Raw genomic sequence first — 19,441 nt, forward strand, 5'->3', positions numbered from 1 at the left:
CATTTGAAATCAGTGAAGCTAGCTCTTAAAAACTCCATATTTGTTTAGCAAAGTGGTTTGCATTCTTGCTGCAAGTCGGAGAGGGTCAAAGGTCCAGGCTGAAGTATGCTGACCTTCACAAAAGCATATTTACTCCCCGGTGCACTCCATTACCTGATAACCAGGGGAGACCAATCTAGAAATCCTGTCTAGACCGTCCAACTAAGAATACATGTACACTATTAATCTAGTTTCTATAATGCTCATAATACTTAATCACTTCAAATTATTTCATTAGTCAATGTAAAATAAGCTCTACTTTCTTCTTTACTGTTCTTCTGATGGGTTGAACAGGTTTGGCTGAGAAGTTTCACCAAGTGCCTTTTGTGGAAATTGCCATGAACACTAAATCATGGATGCCAGAAGTTTTAGTTTGTTTGCCTATCTACAAAGGCATTGCAGATGTGTTTTAATTATATTCCGGCTTGAATCTTGTGAAGATTAGGATAATTCCATAATAAGATGCATTGTATCCACTATTATTTTAGCATGCTGTTTTAGACCTACTGACCCAGCTTAAGAGCAGCCATTATTTCAGAACTTTGACAGCAGGGGCTATGTCGCACTTTTCATTCAGAATAATCTGCATTTGAACTGATGTTATATGAATAGCTACATACCTCCTTTCCACATTCCTTTCTTCCCTTTGTACTGAATAGACCACAACACCCACCGGTTGGGTATTCAAAGAGGATGCATTCATCGACACCTACGCTGGACTTCTCGAGCCATTTCCACATAATTGCTTCCAATCTGTCCGAGCCAGGTAACAACTATTTTCACACCTCCACCCAACTGTAAAGGAGATTTAAAAGGTATGCATCTCTAGTGGAACCCTGCCTAAGATCGGGTCTCGGCAGAGAACTTGAGCCATTTTCAGCAGAGCTAGTGTTAAACTATAACTGCTCAAAATGCAATTATTGTGTTCAAACTGGATACAAGCACTAAAATAGAAAATTAAAAAGAATATGTTGTAAGAACTATCTGGCCAGGTATATGAATACCTGGCCAGATAGTTCTGTATCTAGCAGCCAGTCATATATCTGGCCAAATAGTTGCAGTGTTATGAAATAATGTGTCGCATTCCAGTGCTTTAAAACTGGGGCTCTACAGAGGAGCTTCAGGTAAAACCAACCATTTGTTAACACAGTGAAGCATCCTACGGCACAGATCAAATACAGGCCAGGCAAGAGCTTACTTTGGACAAAGGTCCCACAGGACATGATTAGCCACAGCCTAACCCGGGAAGGGACAGCATGGTCCCCTCCACCCCCTCTACAGTGACCACTGTGGTGACCAGCACCAGCTGCACAGTCCTCCCGAGCAGTAGCTGCAACAGCTTGTTCTGTCAATAAAGAAGCCATCAGCTGACCTCACTGGTTTCAGAGGATGTGCGTCTTTATCCTTGACCTCTACAATCAATACAGGACATTGCAGCAAGGGAAAGAGGCAATGGAAATATTAAATCAAATGATACCAAACATTTTTATTGGTACAAAAATCGAAATTTTATAAAACAAGGCTATATGTGCTGTACATTTATTTACATTACAATATTCTTGACTGTTGAGATTTCCTGAAACGATTGTCTTGTTTTATCATGTCTGGCAACACACTGTCTTTTATGTACAACACTAAATAGAGTATCTGTAAAGACAATTATTGTAAATGATTTTAAATGTAGGGGGCAAGACAAGAACCATCATACAGGGTGCTTAAAACCATGATGATTTTTTTGTTTATTTTAATTTAATTTATTTTAGTTAATTAATCTAAGCACTTCTTAGATTTACAATTTGTGTAACTAAAGTTTAAATCTCAAAAGGCTTGACCAATAAGATTACATCTGGTTGCAAAGTTACTCATTTCAGACCTCTGACAAAAGTTTATAGAGCACAACTGAGCATCTTGTAGAAAAAGAAAATAAGAATTTAAATACCAAAAAAAAAAAAGAGTTAAATATGCTATACATGTTGGAGAGCCTGGATCCTGTGGGCAGTACAGGTGTGTTCAGGAGTAGAGGCTTCACTCTGCCCCCTGGTCTGTCCTCTCCTGCGCGCCGCGGTCGTGGGGGGGCAGTCTGTGCTGGGGGGCGGATGTGCGCTGGGCACACTGGCAGGGCGGGGGGCGCTGCAGGCCGGTGAGCAGCTGCAGGACGCGGAGCTCGTGGTCCATGCGCGCCCTCTCCCGCCGGGCCTCCCGCTCGGCGGCCTCCTGCTGCCGCCGGTCCTGCTGCTCCAGCCACCTGCCCAGGAGCTCCTGCTGCCAGCGCGCCTGCTCGTGCCGCTGGCCCTCCAGCTGCTCCACCAGCCGCCGCCACTCCCACAGCATCCGCTGGAAGCAGTCGGCCAGGTACCGGATCGCCGGCTCCAGGGGCTGGGGCCTGCCGGGGTCTGCCGTGGGTGGGGACAGGGGGTGCGGTGGCGGCGGTGGTGGTGGAAGGGGTGGTGTTGGAGTTTTGGAGCTCAGGTCCTCTTCCACGGACATGGCTGAAACACAAAGGTACAAAACATTCTATGTCACAGAAGAAATGCAAAAAAATATGTATCAGGAAACATTAAGGAACCTCATTTCTAAAACTGTAGAGAAGCTACTACATTAGCAAGATTAATATGCTAACCAACGTCCCATTTTATAAACTACATATAAACAAGAAACACTTGTGATTATGATCATGAAATACAAACTCTGGCAAATCTTACTTGTAGGTATTGAAGCAATATGTGGTTCCATAAAAACAGCAGGGCCTTCAACGGGCAGGGACTGTGAGAAGCCGGGGTTGCTAAACTCGAACTCGTCCGTGGATGCCTCGCGGTCGTCCTCCGATTTCACTTCGGAGATTACGTGGATACCGTGCTCAGTGGACCGCGTTCTTCCCAGAACCGCGTCCATCTCCGCGTAATACCTGAACGTGCACGGCTGCCCTCCGTCCACGCTCCTCAGGAGCTTGGCTCGCACATAGTTGGCTTTCAGCGTCTTCACGCGCAGCCGACACTGGTGAGGGCTGCGCGAGAAACCCAGGGAGCTCATTCGGGCAGAGAGGTGCTTGAACACATGCTTGTTCCGCAGGTTCTCGGAGAGAGACTTTTGGACCCTTTCATCGCTCCAAGCGCACAGCAGCGCCTGGGTCTCCTCCACAGACCAGTTGACAGAACGCTCTGCTTCTCGCTTTCCTACACAATGTGCACACAGCCAGAATAGTGATGGTAGTAAAGAACGAAGTTGACAAAAGTAAAGCACATTAAAAGCAACATTTAGGGACGGATTTGCCCATGAAATTGTTCGGTAGGCTACAGAGACTTTAGAACAAAGAGATACGAATGTGTCTAATTATTTGCTCTTTAAGTTAGATGACGGTCTGATTAAACAGTCTAATTTTCATCAAAAAAAGTTTAACTTCCTTTTCTTTGTGTCTTTGTGGCGGTAAAGCGGATCAGTGTTTGTGAAACTTGGTAGTTTAGCAGTAGCCAACCGATTCAGAAAAAAAAACTGTTGTGTAACTGTACAACATACTGTAAGAAGGCTATGTAAATCAAATAGTCGCAAAGAGAGGAAACAATGGACTCAATTATTGTAAAGGTCGTAGATCTATTCTACAAGGATGTACCTGTTAAAATGATGATCCTGAAACATATTTGTCCTTTATCACGAAAAAAAAAAAATTTTCAACCGAAGGGACAATAAAACAAAGTTTTTACGGCTAAGGAAAACATTTATCCTTAGAAACGTCAATAATAAACATGCACTAGAACTAGAAAAAACTAGGCATGCAAAACGCACGCTCCCTGTCACCGCGACATTGTAGCTAGCAAGCTATAGCATGTTAGCGAGCGGGTTTCCAACAGCTCAACTCCGGTGCGTTTTTTGAGTCTAAATGCCTTGTTGCATTCAGTAAGTAATCCTTCAAACATGACAAAATTCCGTTTAACAAACTTACTTCTAGACGATGTAGAAACTGAGTTTGTAGAGTTTATCATTGTAGGATTCATCCTGCTAGCCCACCCACCCAATACTTGCCATCGACGCTTCCGGCTTGGACGCAGCGCGTGACGTCACTTAAAGAGAGTACGGAGATGGAAGGGAGCTGCAGCACCGAGATTGTAATTTGTAATAAATACAATGTAATTTAATATTATTTGTCATAAATAAATAATATATATATATGTGGCGATGAAAATTTTCTAAAAAATCTAGTATGCCTACGACCTAATTTTCTAAAGCAAGTTTTGTAGTTATAACCTCATGTAAATGCTAAGTTTAGCCCATAAGGTAGCTAATGCTTTCATCATGTGCACGCCAGGGAGGAAACAGCCTTTGCGCAAGTGAGAGAACTTAGGACACCGGTATGTATTATAAATCAATCAAACATGTTGACTTGTCATTTTGAGATGAAAGTGTGATAACTTGCTGTAGTTATCACGCTTTATTGTTTGCAAAAATAAATGAGGTATCGAGTGCTATTGTCCCCTATAAATTCAAATATAAATCAGACGTTGATGTTTTTTATTTTTTTATGTCATATTTGTACTGTATTATGCTTTGCAGAATTTTGGTGAGTGTCCTACAGTTTGTAACACATTTAGAAAAAATGAAAAAAAAATGTGAGAGTGAATGTATAGGCATTCCCCTGAAAGAATCAGATTAGCATTGGTTGATGTAAATTACTGTGGGGGCACAGATATATTCACAGTTACAGTGAAGATGGGTTGTAGTGTCCTTAAGTGGTACAACCCTTGGTTAGAAGAAGAAGAAAGAAAAAAACGAGTCAGCAAGCTCAAAACGAAGAAGGGTAACACGGGTGAAATGATTATGTGAGTGCACCTACAGTAAAAACACAGTGAAATATGCTGGGAAGCTATCACCCCAGAGAGAATCAAAGCTTTGGACTTTTTCCATTTTCTTTTTATGTTGCCTGGCAGCCAGGAACTTCTCTAATCTCAAAATACACTTCAGCTTCCTCCTGTGATCCCCTGCAGGCATAACAGTGGAAGGATCTTATTTTCTGGCACAAGCCCCCTTAAGTTTGCTCAAGCCAAAAAGTTTCAATTTTCAGGAAAGCACACCTGAGGTGCCATCGCTGTTGATGAACAGACCGGTGTCACAGATGCAGCCTAGGCCAGGTTTATCTAGGCTGCATCTGTGACTTCTAAATCAACATTTTAAAGTGGTTTCATTTTCTTTTCTTTTTTTCTTTTATTCATGTTTCAGTTTCCCTTTTGGTCTATATTTGTTTTGTTGCTATAACGTTCTGTTTACACAGATAGATAGTCTACTTGCTGGGTTGCTTTTTTACATGAAGTCAGTTTTAGATGTTTAGATGGCCCATTTTTATATATTTATAAAAGTTTCTGACAACCTGCTGGCTTTATATAGGGCTATTTCAGTCCAAAGCAAGTGTAAGGCTCTTGTAGTATAAAGCGAGAAAATACACTTGAAGTAACTCTAAGGCAGCCTGTGTGGTGACATTATTTTTTTGGAGAAAGAGTTCACCTACTTTTTCTCTGTTCCAACAAAGCAACAGTTGTTGAAAGGATGTTGCACGTTTATAGTCAGTGAATGTGGCTGTGTTCTTGGGATCGGGTGGGATCCATAACCACAACTTTACAAAATCGTCAGCCCATGAAGTATATTACTATGGCAACAACAGTCCTGATATAAGCCGCATCTTTTTAAAAAACCAGTCCTCTAATTTACTAGTTTATTAACAAGTGCAGAGTCAAATGTATATTTATAGCTGTGAATAGTGGAGAGTCTCCTACCATCCAATGACACTCTTCCTGGACCAGTGGCATATCTGCTAAGCAAAGAGCTACAGACCCACAGATGAGTTAAAGATAATCTTGCTGATTTGTTCACCCTCTATTTAAAGAATTCAGCCCCAGCATGATCACATGCTGAAGTTTTGACATGGTTGTTTACTGGGAGGAGGCTGTTGCAAAACTGCATAGATTGTACTGTATGTCGGCCCTTTTATGAACATAGTGTCTCATAAGTCAAGTAAAAGTCAAGCCCAAGTAGAGGTCAACCCAGCAAACTCCACAATTATATTGCACACAAATAACAGAACAGGTAATTGAAATGATTAGCATAATGAGCAAAATGGACAATGTAATTTTTTTCCACCAGCTTAAATTTACATTGGGGGGTGACACAGAATTATCTTTTCAGAATAACGATGGAAGATTAACATCTTAAATAAATCTGTAAAATGCTGAAGAGTTTTGGATGTGCCCATCAAACCACAGAAACTGAATGCAAGATGTTGGTGTCTCTGTTCTGCACAATGAAAGACGTGTCCCAGCATAATTAAATCGCAAGTAGAACTCCTCAGATTTAACAATTTATTCCAGACCAGCGAGGAGTGTAGATTATGTTCTCTTTACTGATATACTGGGTCTGTAATGAATAGTCTCTGGTGAACCCTTTAGTCTCAATGTATTTTAGATAAAGCAGGAATGCTCCATCTTGTGTAAGTGTCCCCCATTCATGTTGCTTTGTTTTCTTGGATTTTTTGTCATTGTTCCCTGTGGGTCACCAAAAATTCCCTCTCGCTGATCTTTGGAATGCGTTTGAAATGTCCTCATCTGATTTTTCCATGGCTGCGCACCCCCCACTCTACGCTAAAGTATGACCACCCTAAATAAGTTTGTTTTCAGATCAGAGCTCTTGGTAAACTGATATCTCCGCCACACAAGTGGATTCCTAACCCCACCACCGCCGCCTCCCCCATGAAAGTCAATCACCATCAAACAGACCTCAGTGATCGCTACCACATGGTACCGTATTCCAGACTTCAATCCCATTTGAATGCATCTAACATAGTTGACATATATGGTAAGAGCCTTTTTTCTCTTTCTGGTTCTGAGCTGCCAGGTTCCCTCTACATGTAGCAAAAGAATGTCCCTGCACCACACTGGCTGCCAAAACAAGCCTGACCTCTAAGCCACTAAAACAAGCAGACAGAACATCTCATCTGACACGATGTGACTTCTAAGTCTCACTCTAACCTAGATACAGTATCTCAGGCAACCCATTGAATACACAATCAGTTCAGTTCACCCAGCTGTTTTTAATTAAAACAGATGGTATTCATACAGTATAAAGCTATGGAAGCAATGCCATAGCCTGTTTTAGAAATGTTAAATAACATTTTAATATAATTGGAAAAAATAGGGTAAAATAAAATGTGAAGTAGAAATGTGAATAATGGTAAGTACAAAGATTTAATATACTTTATATATGTTCACCATAGATCCACAGTTTGTGAGGTATTGGGGGGATGACTTGGCTGGCCCAAAATAATACGTGAGAGAGTTTGCAGTGTTTTCATAAAAAGTGTACAACGTGATCCCAAAAAGGGAACCCTCCCATCTCACTGGATAAACAGGACACACTGAAACACTGTGTTCCATCTGTCCCAGCCCAAAACAGAAACACTAGGTGCCTGTAGTGTGTGTGTGTTTGTGCGTGTGTGTATGCAAATGCATCTTTGTGATTATGTACAGTACGTTTATCTTTTGTACATATTGGTTGGGATTAAACAGATTCAGTCCCATGGCAAATTGTTCATTTGGACATTGGAACTGTGCTGCCTGAACTGCGTTGCCCAGAATGCCATGCACAATGCTCAATGAATATTTCCATTGAATTGTTGCTAGCACCCCAGACCATGAAACGTTTCCCGGACAGCGACGTGCCGTGGGAAGGCAGTAACGGGAGCGTGCCCCCCTGTATAAACCTGAGCACGGTCCTGCGTTTGAACTCATTCGGCCGTGCGCGCCATCGCCGCGACTGATCGCAGCTGCGGGAGGGGATCGGCCTCTCACTCCGAACACGAACGCAGCTGTTCTCCCTCGCCGCCTCATCATCGCGCTCGCTCCGCCGTAAACAGAATCGATCTCCACCGATGACCCCGTTCGTCTGGGTCCCCCCCTCCCCCCTCACCCCCGCTCCACCCTGCCCAATCCAGCCTGATCCAAAGCCATATGTTTTTACTGCTGTACTGAGGCAGGAGGAGAGGCAGGGAAACTCTGTCATCTGGTCCTCGGTGAAGAACGAGACACTGACAAGTATTGACAGTTTAATTACCTTGGATTGAAAAGAAATGCCTGCAAGATGCAGTTTGGGGGCAGGGGGGGATGCTGACAGAGGAGAAGGAAAAAGAAAAACAAGGAAGAGGAAAGGAAAAAATACATTTATAATCCAACAACCAAACAGTAGTTTAAAGGACAAGCAGCTTCTGCTTGGCATTGCTTGGCATTGCCCAATCCAAAGCCAAAGTTTATATCCACTTTTATCTCTGATGCGAACAGCTGTCATATCACTTTGCTGCCCACGCCTGCAGCAGAACAGTTCTGGTACTAGATGATTTAGAATGTTATATTACGTAAGCACTGAAACCGAGCGAGCGAAACCAGTGCGAAATTTCCAAGAACACGGATATCCCTTGCCTGGGAAGGGCAGAAAAGGAAACTGCAGCGGTCGCTGGCAGACAGGGAGGGGTCCAGGAAGTGGAGGAAACAGCCGGGCTTCACCGAGACTGCCTCTCTGGCCACACCTCCCACACCGCTCTACCCCAGTTTGTAACATTGCAGCATGTTCCATTGTCCAAAAAATCAGGAGGGCCACCTGAGTCATGAGACTGCTTTAGGACTGGGCCCTGCTCATGCCCATTAGTCTAATCTAGGTAGCTCTAGGGCCCACATCAGTCACATAGCTTAGGGATTGGATCACACATGAGTCTGTGGCATGCCCCCAGAGTTAATTGCATCTTAACTGACGGTATACCAGTAATCCTTTCTAAGCACTCTGCTTTAGTGTGGAAAAAAGGTCTACTTTGCTTAAGTACAACCAATAATTCCAACTAGTCTCAACAAGTATGGCATGGACTCCATACCATTCTACATGGTTCTCAAGGCCTTTCATCAAATCTGAACTACTTTGCTGCAATCATTAACGTGTAATTAACAAGGATAACAGACTGATTTCTTCAACTTCAATTAAAACTGAAATGCAGAACATGAGCATGCCATTTAGTGATGCAACATCATGTACCCGGTAAGTATGGGAGAGGTACATCCTGTGGATTGTGCAGATAAGATTTTTAAAAAGCTATGAAATAAAAGAATGAAAATGGAAACCAAGGAGAGTTTCTGACTCTCTGGGGTAAAGGTTTCCATGAGAACAGGGGGCTCTAAGACCCCCAAGCGTGTCAGTCAACGCTTGGGTGAACCCTTTGGTCGTGTTATCCTCGGGAAACACCTGGACACACAGTACACGGCCAGCCGTGACGGCTTTCTTGGCTTAAAGAATGGTCCGTCTGCTCCGAGGCAGTCCTCAGTCAACCTGTCACTGGAGCATCACAGCTGAATGAGCACCACGAGCCCCTCTGGCTCCACTCGCCTCTGTGTGTCTGAGGTAATTATTGAGAAAGTGCTTCCCATTTACTCAAGAAGCCAAATGGCGGAATGGACTTCAGCTCTATGAGTTCTTGTCCATCGTTAAATGGGCAATTTATTGGTGAAAATACTTACATCCTTCCTTATCCAGTAAAAAGGTTCCTGCTGCTGTATATGTTATCAAAGCTGGAGAGTTCTGGTGATGGAACTTTCTAGAGTTCGTAGGATTACAGTGATGCTAGTCAGAGTACTCTCACACACCCAAAGAAAAATGGGAAAATTTGGCCAGTTGCTACAATCTTACCGATTACTCCCTACTGATTTGTGCTTCGATCACATGAGAGCATGTGGGCTGACCTCTTCCAAAACTTTTAAGGAGACTAGTCCTGCCCCAGCATCCATTCCCTACAGTGCGCTGAACATTCACATGGAATAAAAACAGAATGGTACATCATGTTCATGTTTCTTACATAACGTTCTGCTTATATAACAGGCTGCGGTCCATTGACGGACCGATTTGTGATGTGTGTTAACACTGCAAAACTTCTCAGCCCTGGCAGGCTTACAGCTAGCCCCCCCGCCACCCCCCTTGCCAAGCCGCCTAAAACAAAAGGGCCACAGATGGCAGCAGAGCTGGCCAGAGACCAGCGCGCCAAATGCCACGCGATGCTGGTCCAGATGGAGCCGGTCTGAGCTTTATCTTCAAGTGAAAAGAGTGGGAGAGCGGGGCAGGACGCCTCCGCTACGCAGATAGGAAATAAAAAACACAAGCGAAACCCCCCCCCCCCCTACCCCCACACCCCGACCCCCGCCCTGGCCCTCACTCCCGCCAGTTTCCCGCCATTAGCCAACGGGCGCGCTTTCGAAACCACAGACCCCAAGGCGGGAAACCGAAACCCAGCCGAGGTACGCCAGGACAGAGCAGCGAGGAAGTGAGGCCCAGGCGTGGGGCGGCTCAAACGGAAAGGAACCGAGCCAGCAGTTCCCCTTACAACAGCAACAGCCCAAGTTAATCGCCGCCCCCTCCCAAAAACCCCAGAGTTTATTATTCCCCCCGCGCCCCCAAAGTGTGTTCACAGGCTAGAATGCGCAGCCCCGCTTTGGTGCCACTTTAGCTGTTTTTCAGAAGCCTCGGTGAACACACGGTTCGAATTTAGTCGGCCCAAAAATAGCGAAAAACCACGCAGTGTGATTGGCACAGCGGTAAACACAGCTGTCTGGCTTTTGTCATTGCAGCTGCACAGAAGCCCGCTCCATCCTCTTAGTAAACAGCTCGCCTGACAAATTAAAACAGCTTGAGAGAAAACAAAACAAAACAAAAAAGAAATGGCAACGCACGCTTGGTTTAATATTCATTGTGTTTTCCTCAGATAAGACTCTGGAAGTTCATTCATGCCCAGCCCTGTGTAAAATAAGACACCAGCCATGTTTTAAGCATGGAATAAACAAGGAACGCACCGACCAGAAAAGCAATTGTGTATTTATCTCCAAGCGAGAGAAGCCCTGTTTCAAAATGCCGCGTGACAATTTTGCAAGTAACTGCCCAGCGTTCTGTTAGCCGCATAAAATTCTTCACGGCCACGGTTAGCCGATGGTTATTGGTTCCACTTGGAAATGAGCCAAAGTGACATTCTGTTAAAGAAAACTCTTTCTCTGAAAAATGTTGCATTCATGAGCAGAGCTGAATCACTGAACCTTTTCTATTTTAAAAGAAAACAATTCCACAGAAAACCATGGCCTTAACAAATCAATAACCACCGCATCCTTCAGGAACTGTAAAGGCTCTGTGTCACAGGCTGCCCCAGTAGTCCGGACGCATGGCAGAAATACACAGGGAGACCAACTGTCGTTTTGTTGACTTTATTAGAAAAAGATGCGGTGCATTAAAACTGGCGGCAAAAACTGGCCCTCGCAAGAGACAACCAGCCACTGTGTCCATCGGGCGCCTCCCCACACAATCAAACAAACACACATTTAAACTAACGTGGACCAATCACATTGGAGGTTTGATTAGAAGGTAATGTACCATAGGATCTGTGCGCTTTGTTTATATGTAAGTCTTTATTCACAGTATATCACAACTGAATTTAGATCATTTTGCAGGGGAAAGTGAAACTGTTGTTACTCATTGACCTTCTGAGAAGAATCTAGTCTTAAAAAGCTGAGACTCAGTCAGCATTGGGCATTTAATCTAAACCTATGGAATCATTATTACTTGGCTTGTGTAATTACTGCAGCATAATTAACAGCTCAGATTTAAATTTAGATAGTAAACATGAGTGACACCAGGATAGCCAACATTCTCCAGAATCAATGAAAGGAGTAGTTCGACCTAGTTTTGCTCACACTTTAAAGTGTCCCCCATTTGTCAATCCTAGCCCAGTTCAGTATGACTCCGAACACTGCTCCCTCCAGAATTGTCCTTCCTGTTTCTGTCCCCTTGTGACACTCTGCAGCCTGGGCAGTGCTCACAGGAAAGCCCCAGGCTTCGGCCTTGCTCATCAGTCATTGCACAGCACTCTAGCCTCTGTCAAGTGGGGTGTGTGTGGGGACGTGACCCCGGTCACTCCAGATGGAAGCCTTGGCACACACAGAGGACCTGTGAATGCATCTATAAGTTTGACAGACTGAAATAAATTCATATAGTTTATAAGATATACAGTATATGTGCAACCTTCTGAATTTAATATTGCTTGGGCTTCACTTTTAACTGATTTCTCCACTGTGAATACACATCTATTTGTTTTGTTTTGATTTGACCTTCAAATGAAATGAAATAAAGAAAAAACAACAACAGTTAATTTTTTTTTTTTTTTTTTTTTTTTTTTTTACAATCCTGTCCTTCTATGTAGACTATTAGCAATTTTTCCACTTGAAACAACCCAGTTAATTAGATTCAGTATCTAATATTATACTCTAATCATTCGTGTTAACAATGTTAACAAACCTAGCGCAGCGCTTCAAAGACACGCATTTTCCTCAGATCTGTGACAGCGTAAAGTCCTTCCTTCAGTAGGCCTATTCCACCTGGTGAGCGTCTGCTGTCATGCCAAACGAGGAAGAGCAAAAAAAGAAGTGGAAACAAGAAAGAGAACTGGAATCTTCACCAAAGACTCTGGCCCAACCCAGATTTACCAGCCTTGCAAAAGGTTAATCCGGCTTAGTTACATAAAGTTCTGTGTTGCCCTCGGCGTAATGATCCTAAAGAAGAAGAAGAAGGGGGCTTGGCTAGCCGTATAATCCATTTGGATTATCTGTTATCCATTTATCCATTTGGTTAGAGACCGTGCCATTAACGCTGCGCAGGTGGAGTGGAATCTGGCGAAGACTTCTGCGGAGATTGGGGTGTGGTGCTTGGACCTCCACAGAAAGTGCTGGCATTTCTAGGCCAGTGCAATCAAATGCAAATCTCTCTCATGCTAACAAATGTAAAGGAGCCGATCTATTGTGGTCAGCAATGTCACAGTGTGCAATTCATTCTGAATGTCCGATATATGCACCCCCCTCCCCTAAAAAAGAAGTAGCTTTGTAGACCAACCCATGGACCCCCAACAAAATAATCTGTAATGCTCTATGGCATTACACCCATCACAAATGAATTGTCACAGAAACTTTTGTTTGGGAGACATTAGATGGTTATGACTGCTTCTTCTTGGCATGTGGCCACACTACTGACTGACAGAAGACACAATCCGCTCACGATCCATTCATGCCAAGCCAGATCCTGCTGTCGAGCCATTTCTTATGATCTGTAATTATGATCAGTTATTAATGAAGTCAGGGGGAGGCAACAATGACCACAATATGAGGCTATTTTAATCAGGCCATAAAACCCTCTTGCAAAGCCAAACAGACGGGATGGATTGGCATTCGGTTCTCAGACACAATGTCAAAGAAAGCAAAACAACCCCAAAACATCAAAGATCTCCCACCATATTTCACAATGTGTATGACACCCATGTCAACAGTTCATTCTTCTGATGCCAAATCTTCAGCACCACTGGTATGTCTTGCCAAAAAGCTAAATTTTGGACTCATATGGGTACAGTAAAATCTTACAAGGTCAATTTCTCTTCTTCAAATGTTTTCCTTTGAAGTACTAAGAGGAAAATTCTACTTTCTATGGAAGAGGTAGACAGTTAACTGAAGCATTGCTTACACTTTCATGAATTGAGTAAAACACATTTTATTGTTACAAGCAAAGAACTGAATAAGAAAATGCATGAGTCAGTCAAAACATTTCTGGGAAATGGTTAGTCAGTGGTAGAGATGTTAAGCAGATGTGTTAGGGGTTGGTTACCCGAATCTAGTAAACATCCAAGTTCTACCGTCTATTTGTTCATGTGCCAATGAACACGGCAATCATGTATGAAACATGAAAAACTTTCAGCCTACAAATGTTGCTGCAACATAAATCCATAACTGAAAACACATTTTATTTATTTATTTCCTTTACGTACAGGAACAGGGCTCCTGTAATTTGTAAAACAGATTCAGGTCAATGTGATGACTCGCTCCAGAGGGAAGGGAAGGGGGGGGACACTTGATGAAATTTCCTCTGAATTGCACTTTTTATGCCTGTCACCCACCCACCCCATCATAACAATGCATGCGCACACAATTAAGGCCCTCTGTCACACCTCCCATCGCTATGCATGCTGGGAATAACCCACAGCATATAGGAGAGAGTCACTTGCTTCCTGGAAGAGGTAGTGGGGGCGGGGGACTGGACCAGCTCCATCCTCTTCACACAACAGAGCTGTGAGCTGCGGTTTGGCTTATTTGCACCAATCAGCATCAACCCTGGCCCTCATCGCTCTGACTTCACCTTTCATTTGTAGGGAGTGCTAACTGCGTGCATCATATCTCCCGCAGGAAATGAGCCGGGTCCGGGTGCAATGAAATATTCACCTTGCGTACAGCGCCATGCCCTCATAAAAAACAACACGCACTGTGCTGTGTAATCACAAGACCTTCAGAGCACACTGCCCTTTGTAGACCCGTTTCTTAATATTTGTCTCTGTCTGAGCATGTTGGTATGTCTGTCTGTCTGTTCCCATTAAAAGTGGCAGATGAACAACAGCTAGGTCTTGTTGGGTGGTTTACAGAAGTATGCCCTTTACCTCACCAATGTTATTGTAGTTTGGTGTGATTGTGTCTTCCTCTGACTTTTTCTTTGATTCTTGGGTATATAAGGGAAAAAGTGGAATGGTTCAAGGAGGCTAGTCAATAAGACCTCCTGTGTGACATTCACGTATATCCATTTCACCACTCACATTTTACAGGGCAGATTGTATAATTTCTATTAATGAACACACCATATAATACATTTCATTCACTTTAACCTGGCATTCCACTTTGACTCTAAACCACTACACAACTATTGGTTTCAGGGTCCTAACGCATCAGGTAATCACTCGATTCTTACAGTCTTCCAGTCAAATAAAAGAGGGCAAGGGTATCAAATCTCTCATCAGAGCGGTTGTAACCGAATCCTCAGAGTTAAATTACACTAACATGTACTGTCTGGCCTCACACTGTTCCTGTCCCAAGTTTAATTTAGTAGACATCTTGTTTTGTAGTGCTAATGTGACTGGGCGATACAGGCTAACGCTGGCAGCTTGACTGAGCCTCACATTTGTCCCTGTTGCCCCAGCCGGGAGCAGACAGCCAGCGTGAGCAGTGTGAGTTTTACTGGGGCCCGGTCACAGCGAAACACCCAGGAGTCGCACAGAGATGGACAGAATGGGGCCACGGGGGCTCAGAGAGTCCTGTGAAGCCGGGTTCAAAGCTGAAACGAGTGGGGGGAGAGAGGTGTGTGTGTGTGGGGGCGGGCTTGAATCCCTTGTGAAACATAGCTGTCATATCTTTCAACAAAGTCCCTGACCTTACCCAAATGATCTGAGAATAAAGATTTGTAATTATTACTGTAGGTAAAAAAGTACCTTAAATGTTTTCTTTAGCTATTTTGTAAAAATGGGTGCAAAAAGCTAAATTTTAACTGCTTCCTTTTAGTTTCATCTGAAGTTTGCATAACACGCCTACTGCACAACCTGTTAACCAGAAGGGCATAACACAACCCAAGAGTCTTTTCACTGTATTTTAATAAGTGGAAGTCAAACATTCAAATTTCCCCCTGCGCACTTTGGAGAAATGTAATCAAGAGCTGACCTTCCTTTAGCCTGTGGCTTGCAGAGGGGATAAGGCCTGTGTGAGCAAGGCCGAGCTTTTCAAATGCTGCTGCTGTGATCAAGCTCGAACCCTTGCGGTAGGGATTCGTCGGTGACATTTTCACTTCAAAAGCAGCCCCCTTTCCACCTGCCCTTTCAAGGCTGGCTTGGCGGCCGCTCTATTTAAAGGGATATCCCACTTGGTATAACTCAAGTGATTTTGGGTAGCTTACCCCATTGTATTTGCATAGCGTGAACACTCGCGACATCAGCTGTCACTGCTGACCGTTAACGTCATTGTCGATGCCCCCAATTCACTCCCTTTCATTTTGGACGCCCCAATGAATGACCGTTTCAAGCGATCAATACAAGTACAGATAGCTGTATAACAAGCACAAATGTCAGTCCTCCCTTCTCCATTTGTTGCGACGCCTTCCCTGTGCAAACACTGAATAGTTTTAAAGCACAAACTAAGTACAGAGGATAATGGATTGATAAAAAAAAGGTACAAATGTCAAAATGTCTCCATGCCTCTCTGTGCAACTGCTTCCCGTTGTGTAATCACGGTTTGTGTTCTATATAAACTATGTCTGCTGACCCCAAAACATTCTTTGCGAGATGTCCAGTGCCCTGGAAATGTGCAGCAATGCTAAAAAGCTCCGGAATGAAATGAGCTGTTATGCAAGCGGACGTTGACCTCTTCATTTCACCGACAGAGCGCTTGTTTATGTAACCCAGATTACATGACATGGAAGAGGAATTTAGATAACGGAAAAAGACACTGCGAGTTCATCATAGAAGCTCAGACACGCCGGCATGCCAAGTTCATGAAGACTTAATTAAAAAAGAAGAAAAGCAAAACAATGGAGTTACTGGATAGAGGCTTGTAATACTATATGTACAGACTGTTCCTGTTTTGAAAGTGTCATGTTCCGGTTTTCCTGTCTGTGTTTCCCCTGTTGGGCCGCCAGATGGCGGCACTTCTGTTTTGTGTCCTGCTCCCCCCCTGTTAATTGTATTATTGTCTGTCTCGTTATCCCATCATTGTTCCCACCTGTGTCTTATCCCCTCCTTCTGGTTTGATTGTTTTTTGAGTTCACCTGTGTCTTGTTACCCCTGTCTATTTAAGTTTCCCCCTCCCTTGACTCAGGTGCTGGTTCCTTGTGGTTATGTCAGATTGTTGTGCTCTGCCTTTCCGTGTTCTGCCCTGTCCATGTTCTGCCCTGCCCGTGTTTGTGAGTTTGACTTGTTTTCTGTTCATGTGTTCCTGTTCTTGGCTTTCTAGTGTTTTTTTGGAGTTTCTGCATTTCCTTTGTTCCTGTGTTTGTTCCCAACTTGCGTATGTTTTAGACCCTTTGTACCTGTCTGTGTTTGTGACCTGTTTGTGTTTGTTCCACTTACTTGTACTCTGTCCTGCCTGTGTTTTTGAGTTCCTGTTTCATTAGATATTGTTTGTGTTTGTTCCCGACATCTGTTTGTTTTCACCATATCTACCTGCCTGTGTTTTGTTTTACCTTTCCTTGTGCTCTGCCTTCCCGTGTTCTGCCCTGTCCGTGTTCTGCCCTGCCCTGCCCGTGTTTGTGAGTTCGACTTGTTTTCTGTTTTATTTCGATATTTTTTGAGTTTGTTTTGGCCTTCGTGCCCTTGTCTGTTCCCTGGTTGTTTGCACTTTTTGTTAGTAAAATCTTTGTTAATTTTCCCTTTTGAGTTCGTGTTTTTTTTCCCCTCTGCGTTTGGGTCCCCTCTACCCGTACCGTGACAGAAGGAACCAGCCAGTGTGGGACCCAGCAGAGTTTTTTTTTATTTTTTTTATTATTTTTTTTTTATTGTTTAACATGCCATGGGGTTGGACGATCCCATGCCGGGGTGGGTGGGAGCTTGGCCTTCCCACTTGCCCGGGTGCGGGCCGGTGTTTTCCGGGGTCGCCGGGGGTCGCCTCCCGTCGGCGCCCAGCCAGTCCCTACCCTGTGGTCTGGCTTCCTGTCGCCTGCTCCGACCCATCCGAGGGGTCACGCCGCTCCCCCGGTGCCGAGCCTTCCGGCTGCGTCTGCCCCGGTCCGGGGACCTTCCGCCTGCTCTGCCCCAGTCCGGAGGGCCTTCACGGCCTGCTCTGCCCCGAGTGCCGGAGGGACCTTCACGGCCTGCTCTGCCCCGAGTGCCGGAGGGACCTTCACGGCCTGCTCTGCCCCGAGTGCCGGAGGGACCTTCACGGCCTGCTCTGCCCCGAGTGCCGGAGGGACCTTCGCGGCCTGCTCTGCCCCGAGTGCCGGAGGGACCTTCGCGGCCTGCTCTGCCCCGAGTGCCGGAGGGACCTTCGCGGCCTGCTCTGCCCCGAGTGCCGGAGGGACCTTCGCGGCCTGCTCTGCCCCGAGTGCCGGAGGGGCCTTCACGGCCTGCTCTGCCCCGAGTGCCGGAGGGCCTTCACGGCCTGCTCTGCCCCGAGTGCCGGAGGGCCTTCACGGCCTGCTCTGCCTCGATCCCGGAGCGGCCTTCACGGCCTGCTCTGCCCAAGTCCCGGAGGGCCTTCACGGCCTGCTCTGCCTCAAGTCCGGAGCGGCCTTCACGGCCTGCTCTGCCTCAAGTCCCGGAGCGGCCTTCACGGCCTGCTCTGCCTCAAGTCCCGGAGGGCCTCACGGCCTCTCTGCCCCAAGTCCCGGAGCGGCTCAGGCCTCTCTGCCCCAAGCTCCCGGAGGGCCTCACGGCCTGCCTCTGCCCCGAAGTCCCGGAGGGCCTCACCCAGAGCCCCAGCCTGGAGCCCCGGGAGGCTCCCAGAGTCCGCCTCGAGCCCCGGAGAGGCCCCCAGAGCCGCCTCGAGCCCCGGAGAGGCTCCCCAGACCGCCTCGAGCCCCGGAGAGGCTCCCAGATCCGCCTCGAGCCCCGGAGAGGCTCCCAGAGCCGCCTCGAGCCCCGAGAGGCCCCCAGAGCCCCTGAGCCCCGGAGAGGCCCCCAGAGCCGCCTCGAGCCCCGGAGAGGCCCCCAGAGCCGCCTCGAGCCCCGGAGAGGCCCCAGAGCCGCCCGAGCCCCGAGAGGCCCCAGATCCGCCTCGAGCCCCGGAGAGGCCCCCAGAGCCGCCTCGAGCCCCGGAGAGGCCCCCAGAGCCGCCTCGAGCCCCGGAGAGGCCCCCAGAGCCGCCTCCAGCCCCGGAGGCCCCGCCTGCTCTGACCCTTCCGCGGAGGCCGCCTGCTACACCCAAGTTTCGGGCTTTACTTGTGCCTCGAGCCCCGGGGGGGCCTCCGGAGCCGCCTCAAGCCCCAGGGGGGCCTCCGCAGCCGCCTCGAGTCCCGGGGGGGCCTCCGGAGCCGTCCAGAGCCCCGGAGAGGACAACGGTCCCATCTGTTGTCCCGCAGGGGCCGCCGCAGACTGCTCTGGCCGCCCCGCAGGCTAAGCCACCTGCCTTGCCCCCTGGCGTTCGTTCTCCCCCTAGCGTTCGTGCTCCCCCTAGTGTTCTCGCGCCCCCCAGTGTCCGTTCTTCCCCTAGTGTTCTTGCTCTCCCTAGTGTCCACACCTTGCCCCCTGGCGTTCGTGCTCCCCCTGGCGTTCGTCTCCCCTAGCGTTCGTGCTCCCCCTAGTGTTCTCGCGCCCCCCAGTGTCCGTTCTTCCCCTAGTGTTCTTGCTCTCCCTAGTGTCCACACCTTGCCCCCTGGCGTTCGTGCTCCCCCTGGCGTTCGTGCTCCCCTAGTGTTCTCACGCCCCCCAGTGTCCGTTCTTTCCCTAGTGTTCTCGCTCCCCTAGTGTCCACACCTTGCCCCCTGGCGTTCGTGCTTCCCCTGGCATTCGTGCTTCCCCTGGCGTTCGTGCTTCCCCTGGTTTCGTCGCTCCCCCAGTGGTCTCCCT

At 46.5% G+C, this 19,441-nt stretch overlaps 2 protein-coding genes across 4 annotated transcripts in view; both read right to left on the reverse strand.

The window, feature by feature from the left end:
• rasgef1ba (RasGEF domain family, member 1Ba) overlaps window positions 1–19,441 on the reverse strand; it is a 78,998-nt gene that overhangs the window by 22,009 nt on the left and 37,548 nt on the right. The gene's annotated exons all lie outside the window — the stretch shown is intronic.
• Window positions 1,506–4,124, reverse strand: LOC135233283 (uncharacterized). 2 transcript variants are annotated; one of them, XM_064296665.1, is made up of 3 exons: window positions 3,977–4,124; window positions 2,742–3,212; window positions 1,506–2,528 (listed from the first exon to the last, which is right to left on the reverse strand). In XM_064296665.1, exons 1-3 carry the CDS (start codon window positions 4,026–4,028, stop codon window positions 2,065–2,067), a joined length of 987 nt encoding a protein of 328 aa, XP_064152735.1. In that variant the 5' UTR covers window positions 4,029–4,124; the 3' UTR covers window positions 1,506–2,064. The 2 variants fall into 2 exon arrangements, with proteins under 2 accessions (XP_064152735.1, XP_064152736.1); XM_064296666.1 differs by lacking the exon at window positions 3,977–4,124 and adding an exon at window positions 3,647–3,970.

The sequence above is a fragment of the Anguilla rostrata genome, chromosome 10 (genome assembly GCF_018555375.3).
Source record: "Anguilla rostrata isolate EN2019 chromosome 10, ASM1855537v3, whole genome shotgun sequence".
Classification (NCBI taxonomy): domain Eukaryota; kingdom Metazoa; phylum Chordata; class Actinopteri; order Anguilliformes; family Anguillidae; genus Anguilla; species Anguilla rostrata.